At 44.5% G+C, this 27447-nt stretch overlaps 1 protein-coding gene across 2 annotated transcripts in view; it reads right to left on the bottom strand.

Moving 5' to 3' along the window:
- CAMK2A (calcium/calmodulin dependent protein kinase II alpha) overlaps positions 1-27447 on the bottom strand; it is a 220790-nt gene that overhangs the window by 79237 nt on the left and 114106 nt on the right. For both annotated transcript variants that reach the window (XM_033927288.1, XM_033927289.1), the window contains exons 5-6: positions 20870-20935; positions 279-351 (exon numbers count right to left, since the gene is read on the bottom strand). In XM_033927288.1, the coding sequence (XP_033783179.1) occupies positions 279-351; positions 20870-20935 (139 nt within the window). The remainder of the gene's footprint in view (positions 1-278; positions 352-20869; positions 20936-27447) is intronic.

The raw sequence follows: 27447 nt of genomic DNA, 5'->3' as shown, positions 1-27447 counted from the left end.
ATTATACTGCTCTTAGACAGCTCCACTTTGTGTCATAGAGAAACCTAAGTCCTGGCCTGTGGGGTCGATAAGCAATTATACAAGTCCCAATCCCCAATTAAAATGTATCAGCGATCTTTGCCTTCCTTTGGTCATCTTTGCTCCTGTCTTGCCCTTATCCTTCACTGAACCAGAAAAGGAAGAAAGGAGCAGGAACAGGTTAAAAAGCTTGTATCACAGCACTCTGGACTATACGAGGCATAAACCACAGATAAGACTCTGGATCCTTCCATGCTCACCTTGAGGTCCCGATGTACCACACCCATCTGGTGGCAATGCAAGACAGCCTCCAAGATTTGTTGAATGCAGTGGCTGTAGAGAAAAAGAAACAGAGGTAGCAAGAGACAGGAAAGAGCTTTCAGTGAGAGGAATGTCAGAGAGCAAAAGGTACAGCAGTAGGTGAATACAAGAGGCTTTGGTGAAAATAAAAGGACAGAACGTTACATAGAGCGTTATGGACCCGTGTTAGGTTGCAAAAATTAGATAGTTCTTTGTCTAATAGATGCTGGCATTGTCATTTAGAAGCAGGAACTTTAGATCATTTATTGTTTCATTGCCCATATATTATGAATTTTTGGAAATCAATTTGGGACCAAATTAATAATTTATTAGAGAACCCAGCGGCATTATCCTATGATACTGTGATATTTGGTATGGAAATGAGAGCAAAAAGTCAGATTTCTGCGAATAACAATAAATTATTACTAATAATGACAGGGGTTGCCATTCAACAAATCACATATAATTGGAAGGACTGGAGGAGATTAAATTATAATTTTTGGTGGAATTCTTTATGCCATATCTATAAAATGGAAAGATTTATTGCTTTACAAAAGGGATATTTTAAGAACTTTCAGGATGTGTGGAAACCATTAACAAAATATTGTCAGGATTAAGTAAAATTATTTCCCTTATGTTTATCAGTTTAAGAGGTAGGGAGGGGGGTATTTTATTATTACATATATCATACAATAATGGAGTATATGGTTGGGAGGGATGGGAGAGGGGTAGAGATAAGAATTTATGTAATATACCAATGATTGTTTATAAGTGATGTATTTATTGTTACTGTGAATGAAAATATTTAACACTTAATGTAATTTTTGAAAATGAATAAAGAATTATAAAAAAAAAAAAAAAAAGGACAGAACGGAACACGGAGGCAAAGAAAATAAGATGGAACTAGGGAACAACCATTCCATGACATGTTTTGCAAAAAATGATAAAACAGTAACAAGGAAAAAAAAAAAAAGATAATTTCTCAGCTTTGGCATCTAAACACAGAAGAAATAGTAGGCCCATTTTTTTTTTTTTTGTTCCCTATTAGAATGAAATGTTTGTAGAGGTGAACTTACATATCACCCCTCACCGAGAGACTGCATCTTACATATTTGCTAAAAAATTTGCAGCATTTTCTCACATCAAAGCACAATCGGTAAGAAACCTGAGCAGCGATTTAACACTCAGGAGAAATGACATGTACTGCGGTTTGAAAGCTACATAGCTGAAAATCGCAGGACTGCGGCAAAAATCTATGTGATGCACTTACAGTTCCCAACAAAGCTCTGCATTGGAAGTGGACCTCTTCCCTCCCTCATAGCTTCCAAATTACTCAGTTCCAGGAGGGAGATTTTTGGCCAGTCCTGGATCTGCTGCACGGATTTCAATGGGTAGAATCAGGGACTACGAATCCCACTGCTTTGGTGTATGTTTTTAAAAAGCAGGACTGGCCAAAATGTCTCCTTTGTGGAACTGGGTGACTTAGCAACCCCAGGGCAGGATTAACCAATTGGCCAAGTAGGCACGTGCCTAGGGCCCAAAATGGTCAGGGGGGCCCGATGAAGAAGGGCATCAACATTGTGTTTTCCAAATGGCGATGGGCCCCTCCAGCATCGATCGGCAACGTGGTTTAGCTCGTTGGGAAGACTGGATGGACCGTACAGGGCTTCATCTGCTATCATCTGCCATTTTGCTATAATTTCTTCTTTACGTTACATAGCAAAGGATCTTTTTACCAATACGCTTCTGCTAAGGTCGCAAACCCCGACGTTAAAAGCGAGAGACGAGTAAAGAGAGCATTCTACAAGCTGGAGCCTTGGAGAGGTCATCTTGCCCTCATTTCAGGGAGAGTGTGTGGCGCAGTGGCTAAAGCTACAGCCTCAGCTCCACTGAGGTTGCAGGTTCAAACTAGAGAGTTGCGCAGGGACAGAAATCCCACCCATCCCCGCCCGTCCCCGCCAGGATCCTCTCCATCCCCACCCGTCCCCGCCAGGATCCTCTCCGTCCCCACCCGTCCCCGCAAGGAATTATTTCCATCCCCGCCCGTCCCCATAAAAAGCAGCAATTACTTCTGACAGGATCATCAATTCCACAGTTTCTTTTGTTTGCGCTGCTGTTTTCCTTGTGGAATCTCTTTGGTGGAACCCTTTTTTTATTTTCTGTTCAGGTAATTAACTTATAAACGCCCTCTTTTACTAAGGCTGACATGTCCATTATATTACATGGACGAACCCTGCTTCCAAAGCCTTCCATCCCCGTGGGAGTTCCGTTGGCTAGAGGGGGGTCCCCGTGGGAGTCCCGTGGGTTAGGGGGGGATTCTTGCGGGAAGCGCGGGATTCCCACGATCCCCGTTCCCGTGCAGACCTCTAGTTCAAACCCACGCTGCTCCTTGTGACCCCGGGCAAGTTAATCTCCCCATTGAACGCAAAACATTCGATAGACTGTGAGCAGACCAGGCCGCAATTCACGTAAACTATATTCTGAGCTTCCTTGGGAGAATGGTATAGAAAAATAAATAAGTTACTCAGGCCCCGGGAGAAGAAAAGGAGAGGTTATCCCCGCCAAACAATTCAGAGCTGCCCTGCACCTAGCCCTCAGGAACCTGCTACATTTATAAATTGCCTCGTAACTGAGATCATATTTCTTAGATGAAAGAAGCAATTTTAGTGAGCAAAGAACCTCCACACTGATGTAGCCTAGTGGAGAAATTCACTCAAATTCAGGACAGTTATTATATGACAAAAAAATATTTGATGAGTATATGATGAACAAAACTAACAGTACTAACAATACATGTGTGCAAGATTTACTAAAGTGTACTGCCATGTTAGCAAGCACTGACACCATTAACGTGCAATATTAGTACAGTATGTAAGTCCCATTGTATAAAATTGAAAACAGCAATATATCACGTGCTAATATTACAGTGCATTGTAGCAAATCTATCTATCTACTGGCCCCCTCTTTTACAAAGGTGCGCTAAGCTTTATCGCGTGCCAAACATGCACTAAACGCTTAACGCGTGCACGTTATCCTATGGACGCGTTAGCGGTTAGCGCATGCGTTGATTTAGCGCTCGCTAAATCCACACTAAAACGCTTAGCACGCCTTTGTAAAAGAGGGCCTTAATTGATAGTGCCTTTTAGTATCTGACTGATCAAATGCATGGCTTTACTCAGGTCCATCAAGGGCCATCCAAAGTAGTTTACAATGAAGCAAAGTACATACCGTAAATATACCTTAAAAATGCAAAAAAAAATAAAAAATAAAAAAAAAGAGGAGTGGCTAGTGGTTAGAGCTGCTGCCTCAGCACCCTGAGGTTGTGAATTCAATCTCAGCCTGCTCCTTGAGACTCTGGGCAAGTCATTTTAACCCTCCGTTGCCTTGGGTACCACAGATTGAGAGTCTGCCAGGACAGATAGGGAAAATACTCAGAGTACCTGACTCCAAGCTGCTTTGGGTGACTCTCTTCATGATTATTATTAAACTCTTAAAATTAGACAACAGTAAAGTAAACCCCAAACAGACCTAATAATAACAGTTTATATACCGCAAGGCCGTAAAGTTCTATGCGGGTTACAAAATTCCATTGTTTCAACGGTTCTCCCTTCTGCATCTATTCCTATCTCCCCTCTTTTCAACCTTTCAAAGTCCTTTAGATCATTGTAGTCTTATTAGAATGGGGTTTTTTTTCTTATTTTTCTCCTCTATCTCTATTTTTTATTTCTTTATTACTCTACTAATTGTCATTTTTCCAGGTACTTTAGTTAGATTGTGAGCCTTCGGGACAGTAAGGGAATTTCTAAGTACCTATCTTACTTATAATTTTAATGCACCCTAATATATATTTTCTGTAAACCGCTTAGAACCTAACGGAATTAGCGGTATATAAGAAATAAATTACATTACATTACATTACAATAGTTAAAAATACAACAAATTGAATAAAACTAAAAAGGTAAAAGCCAATAACTAAGAAACCCTAAAAAGATCTGATTATTGCATGATAAAATTCTACAAATCAGCTACCTGAGTACTTCATAGAAACATGATGGCAGATAAAGGCCCATCTAGTCTGCCCATCTGCAGTAGCCATTATCTCTTTCTCCTTCACACACTAGGATTTAGAAAACACAACTCAGAAAACGCATCGGAAAAAATACAATATATTACAATATCTCCTTATCCATTCTTTTGGGGTTTACCAGTCACCAGCAATCGTACCCTACGAGACCTAGTGAGGACTATTGAGGACCTGAGCACGTGGCAACAAAAGAACTTCATCAAACTTAATAAAGACTAAAGTGCTTTGGTTTGGGGACTAAAACTCACTTCCATGTACAGATCTGGTACTGTCCACCAATGAGATCCTCAAAATTGATAGAACTTTGAAAATCCTAGGCTTCACCCTCAACTCCCAGTTAACCTTCGAAGATCAACTCCCTGGTCAAAAAATCCTTCTTCAGACTAAGACAGCTAAGAACAATATGATCCCTCTTAAACCAAGGTAATTTTAAAACTGTAGCACAGGCTTAGAGAATGACACGGTGGCTGTTACCCGCGGCTAGCCGTGGCTAGCTGCGGGTAACCCGCCAAAACGGTGACCAAAAAAAAAAGGTCACCGCGAGTTCGGGGACAAGGCCTTTCACCGCTCCGTGGAGCGGTGAATGGTAGCACGGGGCGGTGAACAAGTAGTGAATGCGCGGTGAACGAGCGTTCGATCCGGCAACCCACTCTCTCCCGCCGGCCGTCCATGCATCTCCCTCCCTCCTTTTCCCTTACCTTTTCTTCTTGAAACTGGCAAGTTCTATAAGGCTATGAGCTGTATTACAGCCGGAGCCTTGAAGTCGTGTCGTGTTGCCTGCTGGAAAAAGTCTCCTCTGATGCAACTTCCTGTTTCCGGTTGCATCGGAGGAGACTTTTCAAGCAGGCAACCCGACGCGACTTCAAGGCTCCGGCTGTAATACAGCTTTGTAGCCTTATAGTGGAGTCCCTCAGGGTTCGGTGCTGGGGCCAATCCTGTTCAATATGTATGTAAGTGACATTGCTGAAGGGTTAGAAGGAAAAGTGTGCCTTTTTGCAGATGATACCAAGATTTGTAACAGAGTAGACACCGAAGAGGGAGTGGAAAATATGAAAAAGGATCTGCAAAAGTTAGAGGAATGGTCTAATGCCTGGCAACTAAAATTCAATGCAAAGAAATGCAGAGTAATGCATTTGGGGATTAATAATAGGAAGGAACCGTATATGCTGGGAGGAGAGAAGCTGATATGCACGGACGGGGAGAGGGACCTCGGGGTGATAGTGTCCGAAGATCTAAAGGCGAAAAAACAGTGTGACAAGGCAGTGGCTGCTGCCAGAAGGATTCTGGGCTGTATAAAGAGAGGCGTAGTCAGTAGAAGAAAGAAGGTGTTGATGCCCCTGTACAGGTCATTGGTGAGGCCCCACTTGGAGTATTGTGTTCAGTTTTGGAGACCGTATCTGGCGAAAGACGTAAGAAGACTTGAGGCGGTCCAGAGGAGGGCGACGAAAATGATAGGAGGCTTGCACCAGAAGACATATGAGGAGAGACTGGAAGCCCTGAATATGTATACCCTAGAGGAAAGGAGAGACAGGGGAGATATGATTCAGACGTTCAAATACTTAAAGGGTATTAACGTAGAACAAAATCTTTTCCAGAGAAAGGAAAATGGTAAAACCAGAGGACATAATTTGAGGTTGAGGGGTGGTAGATTCAGGGGCAATGTTAGGAAATTCTACTTTACGGAGAGGGTGGTGGATGCCTGGAATGCGCTCCCGGGAGAGGTGGTGGAGAGTAAAACTGTGACTGAGTTCAAAGAAGCGTGGGATGAACACAGAAGATTTAGAATCAGAAAATAATATTAAAGATTGAACTAGGCCAGTTACTGGGCAGACTTGTACGGTCTGTGTCTGTGTATGGCCGTTTGGAGGAGGATGGGCAGGGGAGGGCTTCAATGGCTGGGAGGGTGTAGATGGGCTGGAGTAAGTCTTAACAGAGATTTCGGCAGTTGGAACCCAAGCACAGTACCGGGTAAAGCTTTGGATTCTCGCCCAGAAATAGCTAAGAAGAAAAAAAAAAAAAAAAAAAAAATTTTTAAATTGAATCAGGTTGGGCAGACTGGATGGACCATTCGGGTCTTTATCTGCCGTCATCTACTATGTTACTATGTATAGAACTTGCCAGTTTCAAGAAAAAAAGGAGGGAAGGAGGAAAATGCACGGCTGGCCGGCGGGAGAGAGCTGCTGCACAGCGTGAAGGGTGCCGGGGTGGGGGGATGGAGAGGAGAAGACGCTGAAGACGGGGATGGGGACGGGGTGGTGAAAGAGATAGCGGGGATGGGGACGGTGCGGTGAAGGGGATGGCAGAGATGGGGACGGAGCGGTGAAAGGACCAGCGGGGACGGGGCGGTGCAGAGGATGGTGGTCCGGGGACGGGACAGTGACAGGGACAGAATTTTTCCCCGTGTCATTTTCTACACAGGTTGCCTTGCTATCATACCTAGACTACTGTAATTCATTAAACTAGAGGTCTACCAAGAGGGAACACAAGAGGTTGCAACTACTCCAGAATACTACAGCCAGATTTATTTTCACAGGAGGCAAATTTGAGAGCGTGAGCCCACTGTTGGGAGAATTTCACTGGCTTCCAATGAAAAAAGGGATTCTCTTTAAGATCGCCTGCATGGTCTAAAAAGCGATTTACGGTGAAAACTCTGGTAGATTAGAATTGGACATCAAGATTCTCCGTTCATTCCAAGATTCAACGTCTTAAGCTGTCCTTCCCCTTCCCTTATCATGTTCAACAGAAAAAAAAGTATTCAAGACCACGTTTGAATCTCTGGGACCCAGAATCTGGAATAGACTGCCCCTATACTTACTTCATGTCATCTCGTATTACAGCTTCAGTAGAATGCTAAAGACTTTTCTCTTATAATGACTGATCTCTCTCCAATATGCTCTACAGAATCTAATTGCTAATGTACCAGTAATAAGACCCCAATCTTGCTGTAAGCCGCAATGATCCCTTGCTGAAAATTGTGGGATATAAGAAACTATATGGTATGGTATGTATCGGACTGACCAAATGCATGGCCTTAAGAACATAAGAAGTTGCCTCCACTGGGTCAGACCAGAGGTCCATAGCGCCCAGCGGTCCGCTCCCGCGGCGGCCCATCAGGCCTATGACCTGTGAAGTGGTCCCTGACTATTCCTATAACCTACCTCTACTTCTATCTGTACCCCTCAATCCCCTTATCCTTTAGGAACCTATCTAAACCTAGCGTGCTCTGGCCTATCACAACCTCCGGAAGCGCGTTCCATGTGTCCACCACCCTCTGGGTAAAAAAGAACTTCCTAGCGTTTGTTCTAAACCTGTCCCCTTTCAATTTCTCCGAGTGCCCCCTTGTACTTGTGGTTCCCCACAGTCTGAAGAATCTGTCCCTGTCTACCTTCTCTATGCCCTTCAGGATTTTGAAGGTTTCTATCATGTCTCTGCTTTTCCAGGCTTTACTCTAGTTTAAATAGGAGGAGGGGGTCCCAAGCTTGAAATTTAAGGCAATGAGGAAGATGCATGCAGACACAAGAGGAAGATTTGCTATGGTTGCTGGAAGTATCCAATTTGCACCGCTGTAGCCCAGCTACCATCAATGCTAGTAAGTTGCCTATTTCCACAACAGGATGACCATCAGGGTGTCTTGTCCCTAAGTAAACGTGTTTCAAAAAACTTAGCTCTGAAAAACAGAAATAATTTCTATTTTTTTTTTTCCTATGCATAAATAGTTGTAAATCTCAGGCTCCAGCTCTACCATTACTGCCTGGGGTTAGCATTTTTCAGACTAGCAAACCGCAGCTAATAGCGGGGTCTCAGACTCTGCAGGCTATGAAGAATTATAAAGAAATCAGGCAACATGAGTGAAGAATGTTCTAGAAGACTAGAAAAAGACTTACGTCTAAAGAAAGGAACACTTCAGTTTGCATTCGCCAAAGTCAGCCAGATTGAAATGCCCCTTTCTTCCTGAGTGTGTGGAGTTCCATACACCCCAAAGAGGAGATAAGAGCTATTTTTATTTTAGGATCTGCCCATTTCCTTTTGTTCCTTTGATCTGCTAGTTCAGTCAGAACTGGTCTCTGTTGGAGTAGGCTACCAGAAGTCTTCATGCACAACTAGCCAGGGTTGGCATTAGCGGGGGAAGAGCAAATAGGACAGCTGCCCTCTGCCCCAAAGCAAAAGGAATCCCCCAGCCCCCATGGTTCATGTCCCTCCATCCCCTTCCCCTTACCTTGGTTGCTTTCAAATATACAGCATTTTTGTTCACGGAGATTGCTGGCTGGGGTAGCAAGTCTAATACACTTTCCTTCTGCCGCATCCTGCCCACCTGTGACAAGACTTCCTGTTTATGTCTGGGCAGAATACAGCAAAGGGAAAGCGCCAAAGCCGGTGGCAGGCAATATATTAGAATGGTGTCAGGTCAAAAGCGCGCCGGGTCAAAGGCGTGCCCAGACAATTGAGCGCAGCGCGGGGGTGTGCGCCGCACAAAATTACTGTTTTTAGGGCTCTGATGAGGGGGCGTGGGGGGGAACCCCCCCTTACTTAATAGAGATCGCGCTGCGTTGTGGGGGGTTTGGGGGGTTGTAACCCCCCACATTTTACTGAAAACTTCACTTTTTCCCTGTTTTTAGGAAAAAAGTTAAGTTTACAGTAAAATGTGGATGGTTACAACCCCCCAAACCCCCCCATAACGCCGGCGCGATCTCTATTAAGTAAACTGGGGGGGCTCCCCAACAAAAACCCCCGTTGGATCCCCTAAAAACTGTCATTTTCTTCAGCGCGCACCTCCGTCTTGCGCTCAGTTGTCAGCGCGCGCCTTTGTCTTTCGCGGGGTTGTCTATGAACCTATTAGAATTGCTGCCACTGCCAGTGACCCCTGTAAAGAAAATCTAAGGAAGTTCTTCTTCACCCAGAGAGTGGTGGAAAGCTGGAACGCTCTTCTGGAGGCTGTTATAGGGGGGGGGGGGGGGGAACCCTCCAGGGATTCAAGACGAAGTTAGACAAGTTCCTGCTGAACCAGAACGTACGCAGGTAAGGCTACACTGGTCTGACCCAGTAGTGGCAATTCTTATGTTCGTATGTTAACCATATTAGTTTCCTTTTTCTCTTATTTTTATTTATTTTCTTCACATAAAGGTCAGTAGCTGTTTTTACCTACTATTCAGCTTTCAGAAAAATGTTGAAATCATATCTCTTTGGTAAATATCATGATAGATCACAGTGAATCAACTATATTGTTAGTATTTCTTGATCTGTAAACCGCACCGAACCGTGAGGTTGTTGCGGTATATAAGAATCTATGTTATGCTATGTTTTATTTCACCTTTCAACTTGGACCACTGTTTCTCCACTTCTCTAATGTCTTCCCATCCAATCAGCTCTTCCTTCAGGCACTCTCCCATGCTACGTTTGAAATCCAGGACTGAGTTTTGTGTGGCCATCCTCCACTTTGGCTGCTATATCGAACCAAACCGTATGATGAAATCGCTACTTCCCAGGTGGGCCCCCACTCGGACATTACAGGCACTTTCCCCGTTTGTGAGCACCAGATCCAGTATCACTTTTTTCCCTCGTGGGTTTCGTCACCATGTGTCTGAGCAGAGCCACTTGAAAGGCATCCACGATCTCCCCACTGTCCGATTCCGCAGACGGAACTTTCCAGTCCGCATCTGGCAGGTTGTAATCACCCAGCAACAGCAACTTTGCTGGGTAATCAGATCTTTGTCAATTTGCTGCAACTGAGTCGAAGGTCTGTAGACAACACCCAAGTGGATAGAAGTTCTCTTTTCAAAACGATCCATTTGCTTCTTTTCCCTAGTCGCTTGGATATCTGTCTTTACATAGAGAGCTACTCCTGTCCTTATTCGGGTTCCACCGCTGAATAATAACAATACCATGGTAAATTCAGTGGCAGTACCTGCATATCCTAATTCAGCTGCCAGTGGTCAGCATTCAAAGCAACAGCCAGCTGAATATTGCTCCCAGAGTCATTATTGTGCTATGATCTGGATCGATCGTCAACGTTTTTCATGCTACAAGCATTTATCCTTTCTATATTTTTAATACATAGAAATATGGTTAAATTGGCACACTTTTGATAGTTGTGGGCAGTAATATCACCAGGAAGGCTTCCACTTAAGAATAAGAACATAAGAGTAGTCACACTGAATTAGGCCAAGGGTTCTTCTAGCTCAGTTTGTTTCTGCTTCATTTTCTCACCTCTCATAAGCACTCAATCCCCAGGGTCACTTCTCAAACACAGGAGACAAGGCAGAGGCAGCACTCAGCTAAATTGGGAACATTTTACAGGGAGGAATCTTTATTCTGAGGAAATGGACTGTTATAACATTCGAGGGGTGGGAGGGAGAGGGATGGGAAGGCAGCAAATGAAAAGCAAAGGGGTTTATGACGTTCTGGATGTGGTAGAAAGGTGTTGGGGGCAAGAACGATTAGGATAACTAGGCGGACTCCGTCATTGACTGCGTTAACTGTGTTAATTAATAAATAAAAAAATGTTAAAGCTACGAGAAGCAGGGTTAAAATGGGAAGATGTGCGCAGGGCAACAGATCCACGGTCCTTACATAGCAACTGATTCCTACTTGGAAACCAGAATCTGACGGCAGATTGGGACAAATTAATCGGTGCAATTTCATCATTTCATGCTTGGAGCATGACTAGAGCTCCCCCACCCTCTCGAGCTGATCTTTGCTTTTCCCCTCATTTCCTCGCACCTTGGAATCGTCTGTGCTTCTCCTGAGGATTTGCGAACTGTATTGCCGCATTTCTTTCATCGCCACCGTTTTCACTAGTAAACCGCGCTGCCCATCAGATGTGTGCTAATTCCATGCATTTATTCGTATCCTGCCAATCGAAGGGGAAACCTAGGTGAGTTATCAAAAACCAGTGGCGTAGCAAGGGCGAGCGGTGGCCCCCCCTCCTCCGCATGTGTGCCCCCTTCCCCCATACCTTTTTAACTTCTCCGGCGTGAGCAGCACGCCCCTGTCAGTGTCGGCTCGCCCTTTGACATCATTTCCTAGGCGCGGGTCCCGGAAGTGACATCAGAGAGAGCGCCCAACGCCGACGCGGGCTGCAACCTCACGCCGGAAAGGCAAGGGGCACACACGCAGCAAGGAGAGGAGCAGGGGGATCAGGGAGGAGGAGGGGTACTGCGCCCTTAGAAAGACCATGCCTGGGGCGGACCTCCCCCCCCGCCCTTATTTTGACCCTGATCAAAACATAAGTGTATACCTTTCGTGTTGGTGCTGGAAAAATCCTCACAGACAAAGCCAGTTGGAGAACAGTATGGCTGATTATATATATATATATATATATATATATATATATATATATATATAGGCGCAAAACTTACCCCCCTTTTTACAAAACTGTAGGGCTGTTCCCACTGCGACCAGCGCTAAAAATTCTAGCGCAGTTTTGTAAAAGGGGGGGGGTGTTAATTAGCTAAATACCCTCAATAATTGGTTTAAAAAAAATTAATCTGGCGATAGATGCCTATCCAAAAGCACCTATCGCAACGTGCTTAGTGCCAGCTAACGCCTAAGTGGGCGTTTCTATGGGCAGAGCGTGACTTAGGTGCCACTAAGCGTGATTCTCCAAAAACTTAGGCGTCTGAAATGTTGTCCTTTAAAAACCTCACCTACATTTCAGGCGCCTAAGTTTTTGCCTAGCTGTGATTCTGTAAATGGCGCCTAAGTGTGAATGACATTCAACTGGTGCCATTTTTCTAGGCTGACTTACATAGAAACATAGAAACTGACGGCAGAAAAGGGCCACGGCCATTTATAGAATCAGCCCCAATTATGTACATCGGTGGCTCCCAACCCTGTCCTGGAGGACCACTAGCCAGTCAGGTTTTTGGGATAACCCTAATGAATATGCATGAGAGAGATTTGCATATAATGGAGGTGACAGGCATGCAAATCTGCCAAGTCACCCGGTAAAAGAAGGAAGGAACGGTGCCTGGTGCCTGCTCAGAAGAGCAAAGCGGTAGGCACAGCTCCTCCCCCCACATCCCTCCTGCTGCTGCTGCTTTTCCCTACCAGCTGTTTGGAGTAGAGGAGGAGCCTAATGGTTAGCGCAGCAGACTTGGGGCCAAGGGAACTGGGCTCAGTTCCCACTATATCTCCTTGTGACCCTTGGCAAGTCACTCAATACTCCAATGCCCCAGGTACAAAAAACAAATTGTGAACCCACTAGGGACAGAGAAAGTACACTTCCCCCTCCGTATTCGCGGGTTCGGTTATTTGCGGGTTTTGAATTGAAGACCGGTTGTACTTTCTTCAGGTTATTCGTGGTTTTGTGTCTTTTTATTAAGTTTGGGTTTTTTTTTTTTTTTTTACAGAAACACCACGAATAATATACGAAAAGTTATTCACCGTTTTTCTCTATTTGCTGCCTTGCCGTTCCCCCATCACCGCAAATGCGGAGGAGAAAGTGTACCTGCATATAAGTATTTTAGTACTAGGCTTAGACAGTGAATTCTAATAGAAGGTCTGACCAGAATCTTTCTTTTAGGGGAGGGTATCTTTAGCCACCCCTGAAATACCTTCTATTTGTAATTCTTCAGGCCCTCTGAAAAGCCACCAAATGTTCAATAAAATTTCATAACACTTGGCTTTATGCATCCGAATCTTCATCGGGTCACTTTATGAAACATTATATTAACTCCAAAATGAATTAGGTTAAACTATCAACTTTTCTAAATTAAAGGAATATATTATACTTAGCTTAGGTGGTAGACAGCAAGGGACAAGTTCGCCAACATGTTTCACCCTTGGGGGGGGTTTCCTCAGGGCTACAATCCCTTGGTTTAACTTGAACTTCACGACATGACCCCCCAGGGTTTATTGTAAATGAAGATTCGGATGCATAAAGCCAAGTGTTACGAAATTTTATTGAACATTTGGTGGCATTTCAGAGGGCCTGAAGAATTACAAATAGAGGGTATAAGTATTTTAGAGCACTGACTTGATAGTAATTAGTATTCATATGGTAGAAAAATTCCTCTAGCTAGCATAAGCTTTAGAGGAGTGATTATTAACATGGACTACCCTACCCCTAAGTCATGCTACTTTAGCACAGGTTTCATATGATGCAGTGAGGCCTAGTTATTAATAACCAGGGTTAACAGTAAAGTAACACATCTTAACAGTAGCCCATATTGATAGCTTCCCCCTTCCTAGGGTTACCAGACGTCCGGATATGTCCTCCTCTTGACGACATGTCCGGGGAGTCTGGACGGTTTTTCGAAACCCGGCACTTTGTCCTGGTTTTGAAAAGAAGTCGCGTCGGGAGGGAGCATCCGCGCATGCACGGATGCAATGCGGTGACATCATGCACACGCGTGCATGCGCATGACGTCACCGCGTTGCATCCGTGCATGCCTTCCTGCCCGACAAATAGGCAGTGGGGGGTGGGGCTGGTGGGGGAGCTGAGGGTGGAGCTGGGACATAACGGGGTGGGGATGGGTAGAGCTCGGCGGGCCTGGAGGCGGGTCTAGTGTTCCAGATTTTACTGATATAAAATCTGGTAACCCTCCCCCCTCCCCCTTAATTAAAGAAAAAAGAAATGTATCTAGAAATTGAAATCACTGCGAAATATAATAAGTGAGCCAACTAAAGAACAATCAAGCCATTGTGATATGGCTGATGAGGTTGGTTCATAGGCATTGGTGGAATGAAGCATTATGACATCACAATATCAACTGTCAGCACTTAGCTGGCATGTTGGTTTATGGCATTATGGAATGTTGGCATTATGACATCACAAGATCAGAGACTGAAACTGTTCGCATTAAGGGGGGAACAGTATCAACGTGGTCTTCTGTTAAGACATATTCCCCCTCTTTTACTAAGGTATGCTATGCTTTTTAGCACATGGTAAATAGTAGCACGTGCTAAACATGCACTAAACGCTAAAGCGTGCATGTTATCCTATGGATGCGTTAGCGGTTAGCGGAAGCGTTGATATAGCGTGCGCTAAATGCGGGCTAAAACGCTTAGTGCACCTTAGTAAAAGAGGTCCATTATTTCACCACTAACTCCTGCTATTTTAACCCAGGTCCCATTTGATATCATGAGACCCTGGGCTCCTTTTACTAAGCCGCGTTAGGGCTTTAACGCGCGGAATAGTGCACGCTAGACCTTAACGCCAGCATTGAGCTGGCATTAGTTCTAGAAGCGTAGCACGCAGTAATTTCCTGCATGCGCTAAAAACGCTAGCGCACCTTAGTAAAAGGAGCCCCTAGTTACTAATAGCTGGGGCTAAAAGTAAAAATAACATGTTATCTCCCCCTCCATTGAAATGTATGGAAAAGAATCAGGAGAGCAGGTAAGTCTGCCTTGGAAGGATTTTTCCGGAGCCTTATGGCTTATTCATGTTGGACTTTTCTCATTCTCTGCCTATAGTAAACAGCTCCATTGAATAAGACCCAGTATTTTTTTTTTTTTTTTTTGCTGGTCTTTTGAAACATGTTGCAGCCTACTATGGGCCTGATTTCATTGAGGTCTTTTTTTTTTCTCATAGACAATAGCAGAAAAACCACAATGAATCAAACTCTAGGAGGCCGGTTTTCTTCAGGGCCATTATGGTTACTAGAACCGCATGATAGGGATTTCCTGCAAAGATATGTCTCTGTATTCTTTGAGGAGGAAGGAAAGAGCACCTGGGGAGAGGCATCTTGTTTACAAGGCTTTCCTTTCAATATATGATATCATCAGCCAGGAAATATGTAACCTGCTGCAGAGAGAAGACACCAATGCCAAACATCTAGCCCTGCTTAACAAATATAGGGCTAGATTCAAAGCAAACCGAGCACCTCTAATAAACATAGTAACATAGTAGATGACGGCAGATAAAGACCCGAATGGTCCATCCAGTCTGCCTAACCTGATTCAATTTACATTTTTTTAATTTTTTCTTCTTAGCTATTTCTGGGCAAGAATCCAAAGGTCTAACCCGTACTATGCTTGGGTTCCTACTGCCGAAATCTCCATTAAAACCTACTCCAGCCCATCTACACCCTCCCAGCCACTGAAGCCCTCCCCAGCCCATCCCCCACCAAATGGCCATACACAGACACAGACCGTGCAAGTCTGCCCAGTACTGGCCTTAGTTCAATTTTTTTATATTATTTTCTGATTCTAGATCCTCTATGTTCATCCCACGCTTCCTTGAACTCCGTCACCGTTTTCCTCTCCACCACTTCTCTCGGGAGCGCATTCCAGGCATCCACCACCCTCTTCGTAAAGTAGAATTTCCTAACATTGCCTTTGAATCTACCACCCCTCAACCTCAAATCATATCGTCTGGTTTTACCATAAAGGGGGACTCCTATTTTTAAACTCTCAGCCTCTGCTGTGCGTAGCTACACTTCTCCCTCCGTATTCGCTGTGTTAGGGGATTAACAGAACCGCAAATACAGAAAAACCGCCAATTACCTTTTTCATATGTTATTCGCTGTTTTCCAATAAAAACCATCGTGAATATGGTGAAACCGCAAATAACATGGTGGGAGACCTGGCCTGTTCCTGAAGGAGAGGCAAAAAACACGGTGAAGAAAGTGCTGGGAATCAACGATGTTCTCTGTAAACACTTGGAATCAGTAATTTGTCTATGCAAGCTGATGTAATTTTGGGGGAGGAGCCAGCAAGCTAAAAACCGTGAATAGTCGAAATCGCGTATACAGAGGGAGAAGTGTAGTCCAGTATTTCAGCTCAACCAAGGACATAACAGTGAAGCTTTTTCAGAAAACTTCTTTTTTTTAATTATTATTCTTTTATTTATTTATTTGCATTTAGGCCCAAATTCTGTAACTGGCGCCTAATGTTAGACACCTATTTTGGAGGCGCCCACCTAGATAAGCGTCTATCTGGGATTCTTCCAGCTTACCTAATCTCCCAGTTCCCCCCCCCCCAACGAGTCCAACAAGAGCACTCGCAGAACAAACCTATTTAATTACCCCTCCTTGAAGTCTTACCAATACAAAAAGTTTCTAGATAGAATGTTATCATTCCAGGCAGCTAGGCTGAACACTTGGCTTGGAAAACCCATACTTGAGGCCACTCCATACGCAGACTTTAGAAAATCCCTGAAAACTCGATTGTTTAACAAATTCTAAATTCCCAAACCCAACTCTTCCTCGCTACGACCCTCTTCCCCACCTCGCCCCCCAATTCAAGCTCCGAAACTAACTTATACTCTTTCCACCTTGAATCTCATGTACTGACAAAATGGATCTTTATTGTAAACCGCTTCAAACTTCACGGTATAGCAGTATATAAGAAATAAAATTATTATTATTAAATTGAATAACAAGCTCAATTAAGCTTTGTAATCAGCAATAATTGAAACTTAGGCACCTATCAAGAAAGAGCGATTCTGTAACAAGGCGCCTCTAAAAATTTAGGCGGCCTTCAAAAAAAATAGGCGTTATGAATGTTGGGGGTGTGGCTTCGTGTTAGGCGCCTTGTTGCCGAACCGCTGCTCTTAGGTGTGCTTAAGCTCTCGCCTGGCCGCTTAACTTTTAGCTGTGCCTAGAGCTGGCCTATTTATTGGGCGCCTCCAAAATAGGTACCACTCGGCGTGATTCACTAAACAGCGCCCAATTTTACGTGAATCACACTGAACAGTGCCTATTTCGGCGACTAACGTTTGGGCGCTTCTTATAGAATTTGCCCCTTAATCATTATTCACAAGGACAAACTTGCTTAAGAAATACAGAAAGAAATAATTGTATTAGCACTCTATTAATAACATAAAGAAAATATCGAAAAGAGTAGCCCGAGAGCCCGTCTCGAAGGGCGTATGATAACACGGGGCTGGGAGCTCTGTGTCACCCACGAGTTGTTGAGGAAGGGTTAGGGAGAGGAGAGGAGAAAGGAGTAAGCGGGTTGGCTAGAAGCGCGCCAGAAAATTGGTGCGCGATTGGTTAAGGGGGAAAAGGGGGCGGCAACGGAGGAGGTTTTAAAGCCGGGACCTTGGAGGACTGGGTTTTTTCTGGGTCCTCCAGGGCGGCTTTTTCCCCGCCCACCCGCCCTCTATTAATGGCCTTAGTAGCTCGGGTAGGCGGATCTCCCGAGCTACTGGGTGCTGGGGCTCATCCGGCGATGAGCGGAGGGCCGGCTGGGAGCCGTGTCTTGGGGTCTATTGACCTGGTTAAAGGGGCATGAGATCATGCCACCCCTCAGACTCTTGCTGTTCATGGCGGGGTTGGGGGCCATTTATTGATGATTACACCGGGTAGCTCGGGAGGAGCTGGCAGATTTTGTTATATGAAGTTACTGTGTTAAGGATGTTAATTTATGCAAATGAATTTAGTTGCTATTTGATTAATAAATTGAGCTGCGGCTATATTCCAAGCTGGTGTGTGGTTTCAGTTATTGGGACAAGGTTAAGGGGAGGTGGGGGTTGGGGACGGCAGCAGGGGCTATCCAGATCCCGCCGTTATCTTCCTTAGGCCCCATATTACTCAGGAGGGATCCAGGTATCGATCAAAGAAGAAAATTATTGCAAAAATCAATTATGCAGGCAAGGCTTATCAGCTTTCCTACAACAATATATTAGCTGTTCCCATACTAAACATTACCAGTTACCAGCTTTTTCATATCTACAAATGCTTTTAGTTGTTCGGAGGGGGGGGGGAGACTATATTTTAACCCCAAATATTTAATCATGCATTTACAAGGGTAGGACAAAAGAAAAAAGGCACCCAGAGATATCACTTCTGATTTCATTGCCAGAAACAATTTTCTTCGCTCTTGCGTTTGTCTGGTCACATCTGGGAATAGCCAAACCTTTTTACCATAGAAGAATTTCTGAGAATTACAAAAAAAAAATAGCCTGAAAATGGCGTTGACATCCTGTTCAAATGCTAGAGACACTAATAAAGCTGCCCTTTCAGAGTTTTCAGATATCGTTGATTCAAGAATGTCAGTCGCATTTATAGGTCCTTTTACCAAGGTGCGCGACACGATTTAATGCGTGCGCAAACTGATTTAGTGCGCGCTAATCGAATAAGAGCACGCTAAACACTTAACGTGTGCATGTTAGTCTATGGACGTGTTAGCGGTTAGCGTGCGCTAATTCGATTAGTGCACACTAAATCAGTTTACACTCTAAATCGGTTAGCGCACTTTAGTAAAAGAGGGGTGTTAATGGAGCCTCGGCCGCATTTATTTGAAGATTTTCGGGGTCAACTCCCATTTCTTTTTTAGAAGGAAGATAGTATATATGATTTATTGGGGGGATATTATCCCAAAACTTCTTTTTTTAAAGTGCTCTTCAGAGAACTTCGGACAAATGATTTTACGCTAACACAGTATGGGTTTACTACTTGCATTTAATTTATAACATTTTATTGAAAAAAATCAGTAAATATACAATAATAAAATACAATAAAAGTCATTACATTAGAATTCATCATATTAATTTCCATGAAATGTCTTTCATTTCTTCAAAATATATTTCCAAATTACCCATTGCAATCCCCAATACCCTCCCCTATTCCCTACCCCCTTTCCCTTTTCCTTATTCACCTTTGCCCCCTATTCCTCCCTTCCCTATCCCCTAAATTATGTGTAAACCTTTTATTAAAGAAATAAAATAACCCAAAAATTACACCCCCCCCAAACCCAATGAAAGTTAACAAAAATAAAGAATAATAAAAAAATTAAAAACTGGAAATTTTTAAATAAATAATCAAAGCTTCAATGTAAATCATTAAGAATTAAACTTCTTGCCTTAGTTGAAAGATTCTGAATATACGGATCCCAAATTTCCATAAACATACGGATTTTCCTAGCCGAACGCTTAACTTCCCAAGTCTCAAATAACAATAAACGATGAAACTGGTTCCTCCAATGCCAGAAACTAGGTGCTTCTTTTGTTAACCAAAATTGCATAATACATTTATGTCCTATTATACACGCCTTTTGAAATAAGAGACACTTCTTTTTAGCAAAAACCCCACAAGCCTCAGCTTTTCCAAAAATTACTCCCCTAGATGAATCAACAACTGAACTACCCCATAATGAACCGAAAAATAACAGGATGGCAGACCAGAATGACCTAATTAAAGGGCATGACCAAAACGCATGAGTTAAAGTACCAGGATCCCTATTACACTTAATACAAATACTTGCATTTAAACCGTGATTTTGTTTAGTTCTACTGAACGAACCAACTTCACTTAGGGCTCCTTTTACTAAGGTGCGCTAGCGTTTTTAGCGCACGCTATATTGCCCCACGCGCTAACCCCGCGCTATGCTCCAAAAACTAATGCCAGCTCAATGGAGGCGTTAGCATCTGGCGCACTCGCTAAAACCGCTAGCGTAGCTTAGTAAAAGGAGCCCTTAGATTTGAAAAGATAGAGCAGAATATAAATACATATTTTAAAAAATTTTTAACCTATTTTATCTTGTTTTATTTTGAATGTTTTTATGTTGTATGTTATATGTTGTATGATAATTATGTACGTAACCATGTGCTCCACCTAGAACTAGAAAGACAGAGCGGATTGTAATGCTATGGTTGCCTCGCCATGCTTGTAATACTATGGCCCTCTTTTACAAAGGCGCGCTAAGCGTTTTAGCGCGGATTTAGCGCATGCTAAATCAATGCATGCCCTAACCGCTAACGCGTCCATAGGATAATGTGCACGCGTTAGCATTTAGTGCGTGTTCAGCACGCGTTAATATTTCGTGTGCGCTAAAAAGCTTAGTGGGTATGTTTATCCTGCTATGCTATGCTTGTATATAAGAGTATCCCCCTCTTTTAAGAATGCATAGCGTGGGTTCTAGCGCCGGCAGCGGCGGTAACTGCTCTGACGCTCATAGAATTCCTATGAGCGTCGGCGCACTTACCGCCGCTGCCGGCGCTAAGACCCACGCTATGCATTCTTAAAAGAGGGGGATACTCTTATATACAAGCATAGCATAGCAGGATAAACATACCCACTAAGCTTTTTAGCGCACACGAAATATTAACGCGCTATGCGTTTATAACGTGGGTATGTTTGCCCACGCTAAGCTGCCGTCTTATGCTTTGTCATGCAATGCTGGTTGAGCCATGTTTGTCGTGTTATATTTTACCATGCTTGCTTCGGTATGTAAACTTGTAACCCATTCTGAGATCTCCTGGGGTGGACGGGATATAAAGCCAAATAAGTACAAAACCGGCTGCAAGTTTGGAAGCGTAATGGCTCCTTCCTGATGAAGATCCACTGTGTGTGGATGATTTATGCTTTTCTTCAGCCTAAGCAAAACTACGAGGCAAGTGGAAGGAAGCTTTCCGTTTGTTGACGAAACTGAGCATAGGAAAATATGCTAATCTCAAAAGACACCATCTTTCTGAGCCCACCCCAATCCCAGAGATGGAGTTAGTCGTCCATAAAACATTTGCATTTTTTTTTTTTAAAAAAAAAAAGAAAAACCCTAGGTTTTCAATTGAGCGGCAACACTGACCTCGCATCAGCTTCACTGTAGTACTCCCTGGCTACAATGTCCTCGAACAGCTCTCCACCTGTGACGCTGTGAATGAGACACATACGTGAGGTTACTAATAGAGGTGCCATGATAAAGGTGATATTTGTTTTATCTCTTTGGGTCGTTTCCAATTCAAACAAATGAAACAAGAAAATAAAACGTTAACAATGTCATAAACTCAAAACAAACCCCCTCTTTTACCAAGGTGCGCTAACTGATTAGCACACGCTAAGGCGTCCATAGACTAACATGCATGCATTAGCGTATAGCGCGCGCTAACCGGTTGGCGCACCTTGGTAAAAGAGGGGGGAAATTGCATAAAATACAACACAATTTTTTTTCCTATGCTTATATTTTATGGATGTTGTCCCGTAGCCCGCTCTGAGTTCGCTGGGGAGAAGAGGATAGGAAACAAATTCATTAAATAAATATGGATGTGCTGCCATCTAAAATTCAGTGGGACTCATCTGGGAGGAAGACACTCCTATTAAGTCAGTGGTCTCACACTCAAACCCTTTGCAGGGCCACATTTGGGATTTGTAGGTACTTGGAGGACCGCAGAAAAAAAGAGTTAATGTCTTATTAAAGAAATGACAGTTTTGCATGAGGTAAAAACTCTTTATAGTTTATAAATCTTTCCTTTGCGCTAAGTGTTAATAATAATATTGTAATTTAAAGCTAAAGAGACATGTGATCAAGAAACGGTTTTATTTTACTTTTGTGATTATGATAAACATACTGAGAGCCTCAAAATAGTACCTGGTGGCCTTGAGTTTGAGACCACTGCTATTGGCTAAGGCTCTTTACACCTGCATTGTGATGTCATAAAACTTTACGATTATAGAAACATAGTGACAAGATGGCAGATAAAGGCCAAATGGGTCATCCAGAGAATCCACTATCTCCTCCTCTCCCTATTGGCCTTGGCTCTTTACACCTGCATTGTGATGTCATAGAACTTTATGATTATAGAAACATTGTAACATGATGGCAGATAAAGGCCAAATGGCCCATCCAGTGCATCCACTATCTCCTCCTCTCCCTATTGGCTAAGACTCTTAATATTTGCATCTCCTCTTCCTATAGGCCACTGGTCTCCAACTCAAACCCTTTGCAGGGCCACATTTTGGATTTGTAGGTACTTGGACAGCCTCAGAAAAAGTTAATGTTTTATTAAAGAAATGACAATTTTGCATGAGGCAAAACTGTTTATAGTTTATAAATCTTTCCTTTTGGCTAAGTCTTAATAATAATATCGTCATTTATAGCTAAAGAGACATATGATAAAGAAACTGTTTTATTTTACTTTTGTGATTATGATAAACATACCGAGGGCCTCAAAATAGTACCTGGCGGGTCGCATGTGGCCCCTGGGCCGCGGGTTTGAGACCACTGTATTAAGTCCAGTGACCAGGCTAACCACGGATATTCAGCAACAATTATCCATGGAGTGCCAGAGCACTTTGGGTTTTGAAAAGCTTCTAGCTCGGAACCGCATCAGGCGGGCATCCGCACATGCGTGTGACATCATCGCATCACATCTGCACATCCACAGATGCCCTCCCGCCGCAGCTCCGAAAACGAGAAGAGGGCAATTCTGTAACAGAGCACCTCTGGAGCTTATTGGCCCAAATTCCGTAACCGGCGCCCAATATTAGGCACCTATTTTGGAGGTGCCCACCTATATAAGCGCCTATCTAATTTGAATAACAAGCTCAATTAATCTTCTTAATCAACAGTAATTGAAACTTAGGCGCCTATCAAGAAAGAGCGATTCTGTAACAAGGCGCCTCTAAAAATTTAAGCGGCCTTCAAAAAAAATAGGCGCTATGCATGTTAGGCGTGGGCGTGGCTTCGTGTTAGGCGCCTTGTTGCAGAATCGCTGCTCTTAAGCGGGCTTAAGCGCTCGCAGGGCCGCCTAACTTTTAGTTGTGCCTAGAGCTGGCCTATGTATTGGGCGCCTCCAAAATAGGTGCCGCTCAGCCTGATTCACTAAACAGCGTCCAATTTTACGTGAATTGCGCTGAACGGTGCCTATTTTGGCGACTAATGTTTGGGCGCTTCTTATGAATTTGCCCTACTCTATAAAGGAAAGTGGGCACCTACAACAGAATGGATACGCGCATAGTAGGGTGGATTTGCGCGTCATATTTAGGTGTGATTGTTTACACCAACCATAGAGCGATTACCGCAGCTTTGTAAAAGGAGCCCTATTTTGTTCCATGCGTATCTTTTATCAATAAGCAAGAATTAATTCTGCTCCATCATGTGCTGGCTGCAGGGGAAGGAGTTTCACTGCGCAACAAAACTCGCTAAACCAAGCCGTTCACCACTGTGAAAAAGTTAAGGGACCGTCCCTCTCCTCCTTCTGTGGGTTTTAAAGCAGAATGCTGCGGAAAGCGAACACTTCTTTCAACGGAATCGCAAACAGCTGGGGAAAGTGTTGCTTTCTCATCTCTCTGCTGGATTCTGTGAAACCTGTAAATGCCAACTGTTGTTGAGTTGTTTTGTGTGAGAATTCTCCCACTAAAATGTAATGAATATTTTTACAACATTAGAATTTTAACAAGTAATAAGAGAACTCGTGTACGCCATATTCTTACTGGCGGTTTCTGCATTTCTTGGTCTATAACGAAGAAAGAGGTAGCGAAAGGAAGAAAAAAAAAGAGGCTCAGAGAAGGTGTCTCCCACACAGGCTGAAGAACCATAAATGCAAGGAATGATTGAAAAGGGGATCACGAACAGACCGGGCCATGGTGCGCCCTCACTTGGAGTACTGCATTCAGCACTGGTCGCCGTACATGAAGAAGGACAGGGTAGTACTCGAAAGGGTCCAGAGAAGAGCGACTAAAATGGTTAAGGGGCTGGAGGAGTTGCCGTACAGTGAGAGATTAGGGAAGCTGGGCCTCTTCTCTCTTGAAAAGAGGAGATTGAGAGGCGACATGATTGAAACATTCAAAATACTGAAGGGAATAGACTTAGTAGATAAAGACAGACTGTTCACCCTCTCCAAGGTAGGGAGAACGAGAGGGCATTCTCTAAAGTTGAAAGGGGATAGATTCCGTACAAACGTAAGGAAGTTCTTCTTCACCCAGAGAGTGGTAGAAAACTGGAACGCTCTTCCGGAGTCTGTCATAGGGGAAAACACCCTCCAGGGATTCAAGACAAAGTTGGACTGAAATGTACACAGGTGAGGCTGGACTCATGTAGAGCGCTGGTCTTTGACCTGAGGGCTGCCGTGTGAGTGTACTGCTGGGCAGGATGGACCAGTGGTCTGACCCAGCAGCGGCAATTCTTATGCTCTTATGTTCCTCATACAGACAGAGAATGAACTAGGAACTGGCCCGGTGTGTGTTTTTAGCTGGAAATAAAGGTGTGGCACAAGGGACGTGGCTACAGGTGGCTTTGGAGTCAGACCCACCTAGACAGTCACGATGATAAATGCCAGAAGAAAGCAGGAAAGCAGGCCATCATTATTTATCGTTTATTAAAATTTGCTGTATATCACTTGGTTTAGCAGATTAGGGTGTTTTTCAGCAACTAATCAATAATAATAAAACCCTAAGCGCGCATGTGCACTCCTACCGCCATGATCCCTGCCTCAGTGATCCGTAGCTCCGTGGCCCCGTGATCCCTGCCTCAGTGATCCGTAGCTCCGTGGCCCCGTGATCCCTGCCTCCGTGATCCGTAGCTCCGTGGCCCCGTGATCCCTGCCTCAGTGATCCGTAGCTCCGTGGCCCCGTGATCCCTGCCTCCGTGATCCGTAGCTCCGTGGCCCCGCATGTGCAGTAGAAGGAGCCTGTGGCGTTTTGTGTGTGGCGGTTTTCTGCGCAGGTGGAGGCACGGAGTTTGAAGTGGCAAACACCACGGCGGCGACTCCGTAGAGGAAGCTGCTGAGCAGGGAGGAAACGTCAGCGCAGTGGCAGCAGTCCTCACCCGCCAACCCTCCATTCCTTAGCCAAAGCAGCAATGGCAGCGCTGTAAACAGGCTGTTCACGGCAAGCCCTTCAGGGCCTTTCCTCTGCCACATCACTTCGGATGCGGTAGAAGAAAGGCCCTGTCGGGGCTGGCCACGAACAGCCTGTTTACAGCGCTGCCATTGCTGCTTTGGCTAAGGAATGGGGGGGTTGGCGAGTCAGGATTGCTGCCGCTGCTACTGATATTTGGGTGGGGAAGGAGGAAGAAGATGCCTGATTGAGAGTTGGGGCCTGGGTTGTTGAGAAATGATACAGGGGATAGCCACTGGAAAGTGGAAGCCATAGCTGGATTGAGGAAAGGGCAAGGGATCCCTTAGCTGGCACAGCTGGAAAACGGCTTCAGTTAGGGTCTGAGCAGGGAGAGAGAGAGAGACAGAACGAAAGAAAGACAGCGGGAGAGAGAGAAAAAGAAAGAAAGATAGACAGGGCAGGGGGAGAGAGAAAAAGAAAGAAAGGAAAAAAAGATGAGGCAGGGAGAGAGACAGAACGAAAGAAAGACAGCGGGAGAGAGAGAAAAAGAAAGAAAGAAAGATAGACAGGGCAGGGAGAGAGACAGAAAAAAAAGAAAGACAGACAGACGTCTACTCTAGCACCCGTTAATGTAACGGGCTTAAACACTAGTAAAACCAATATTAAAAGAAAGGAACTCGATTAAAAGATAGGAGAGACCTAATGCAGGCCAAGATAAATACCTGAGTGTAACTCACCTAAAAAGGTAGTGAGCAAAATCCAAAGAAATAAAGATTAAATAAAGTACCTGAACATACCCTTGATCGCCAAAGGTCTGAATAAAGAAATGAGTTTTTAACATAGCTTTAAAATTTTCAGATTTCCCGCCACACGTATTGCTCCTGGGATCCTATTTCATAAGGCAGGAGCAAATCAGAAGAAAGCACTCTTACGAGTAGATCATTCACGCGCTTTAGCAGTCGGTGGGACCACTGATCACGGCTCCACTCTTCCCACGCTAGCTCAGCTGATCAGCGGCAGAGGGAGCGCAGCGACTACCAGCAGGAGGAAGAAGCAGAGGCGTGGTAAGGGAGGTGGAGGTGGCGACAGTCCACCCCGACTGCCATCTTGGTGAGGGTGCAGGCACCCATCCTCCTCTTCACCTCCCTCGCTCCTTCCCTACCCCCGCTGCTACCCTTCCCCCGTACCTCTTTAACGTTGCCGGCGTGAGCAGCAATCCCCAATCTGCTGTCGCACCAGCGTCAGCTCTTCCTCTGATGTCACCACACGGACCCGCGCCGAGGAAGCGACGTCGAGAGGAAGAAACACTGGCGTGACAGCGGCTTGGGGGTTGCTGCTCACGCCAGGAACGTTACAGAGGTATGGGGGAAGGGAAGCGCATGCCTGTGGCAGGAGGGCGCAGGAAAGGAGTACTGGGGGGTGGAGAAGAGGGCAGGGGAGGGGCACCTCTCATCCTCGCAACACCACCAGGAAGAAGCCAGCCCTGTGCATCCTGTCCTCAGTGAAAATCTTGGTGAAAAATCAGTGTCTTGTAATATCTAAGCACTCAGAACATATGCAAGCTTTGGGGAGCTTAATCCCTTCCAGGGGTCCTGAATTATTTATTGATGCTTCTATTTTTACACTTCCCTGATGCATTTATCCCCTGAAGTTTATTTTAAACAAGTACTGTCATCACTTATAACAGGTCACCGAACATGTGCATCGGGTATACTTTAAGATGCATCCGGTTTTTTTTAAAGGATACTTGCCCTACTAAAGCCCCACACATACCCATTTACATTAACCCTATATTTGGCATTCTTGCTCAGAAGCAACATGCATCTTCTACGGCTCATATGGGTGAACTGCATCTCCAAACGCCTATTTACTTGGCACCGTCGCTCTCGTTCAACGTCGAGTTACGTTAAAGCAGCCGTTTCACCATCTGCCAATTAAAGGGTTAATTTTGTGCTTTATCCTACGCCCATATTTTAATTTGCAATCGCCACCCTCAAATCTGCTCTCTACAAGCGCCTTCAGTCATGTCACAGAAATGTATGCATTCCGAACGCTTCTGATGGGCAAATCTATCATCTAGCCCAGTGGTTCCCAACCCTGTCCTGGAGGACCACCAGGCCAATTGGGTTTTCAGGCTAGCCCTAATGAATATGCATGAAGCAAATTTGCATGCCTATCACTTCCATCATATGCAAATCTCTCTCATGCATATTCATTAGGGCTAGCCTGAAAACCCGATTGGCCTGGTGTTCCTCCAGGACAGGGTTGGGAATCACTGATCTAGCCCAGCGTATTGCAAACTGTGTGCCTCCTGAGATTTCAGGTGTGCCGTGAGATGCTGGGGAGGACAGGCGCCGGCGTCGACTGCCTGCCTGAGGTAGGCGTGGTTAGGGGCGGATTTGGGACATGCTTTGACTTAGATGCGTTCATCATTTAGGCCAAGAAACCTTGGCATAAATGGAGTACGCGTAAGGTTTCAACATCTGTCGGCACGTAAGACTGCTTAGGTACCACTAGGCGCGATTCTATAAACAGCGCCTAGCGGATGATTGCATCATTTATAGAATCAGGGCCTTAGTGCAGGTTTTTCTCTTTTGAATATTGTCTTTA

This window comes from Geotrypetes seraphini, chromosome 18, assembly GCF_902459505.1.
Source record: "Geotrypetes seraphini chromosome 18, aGeoSer1.1, whole genome shotgun sequence".
Classification (NCBI taxonomy): domain Eukaryota; kingdom Metazoa; phylum Chordata; class Amphibia; order Gymnophiona; family Dermophiidae; genus Geotrypetes; species Geotrypetes seraphini.
The sequence above is the reverse complement of the archived record's forward strand: the minus strand, read 5'-3'. Positions and strand labels throughout refer to the sequence as shown.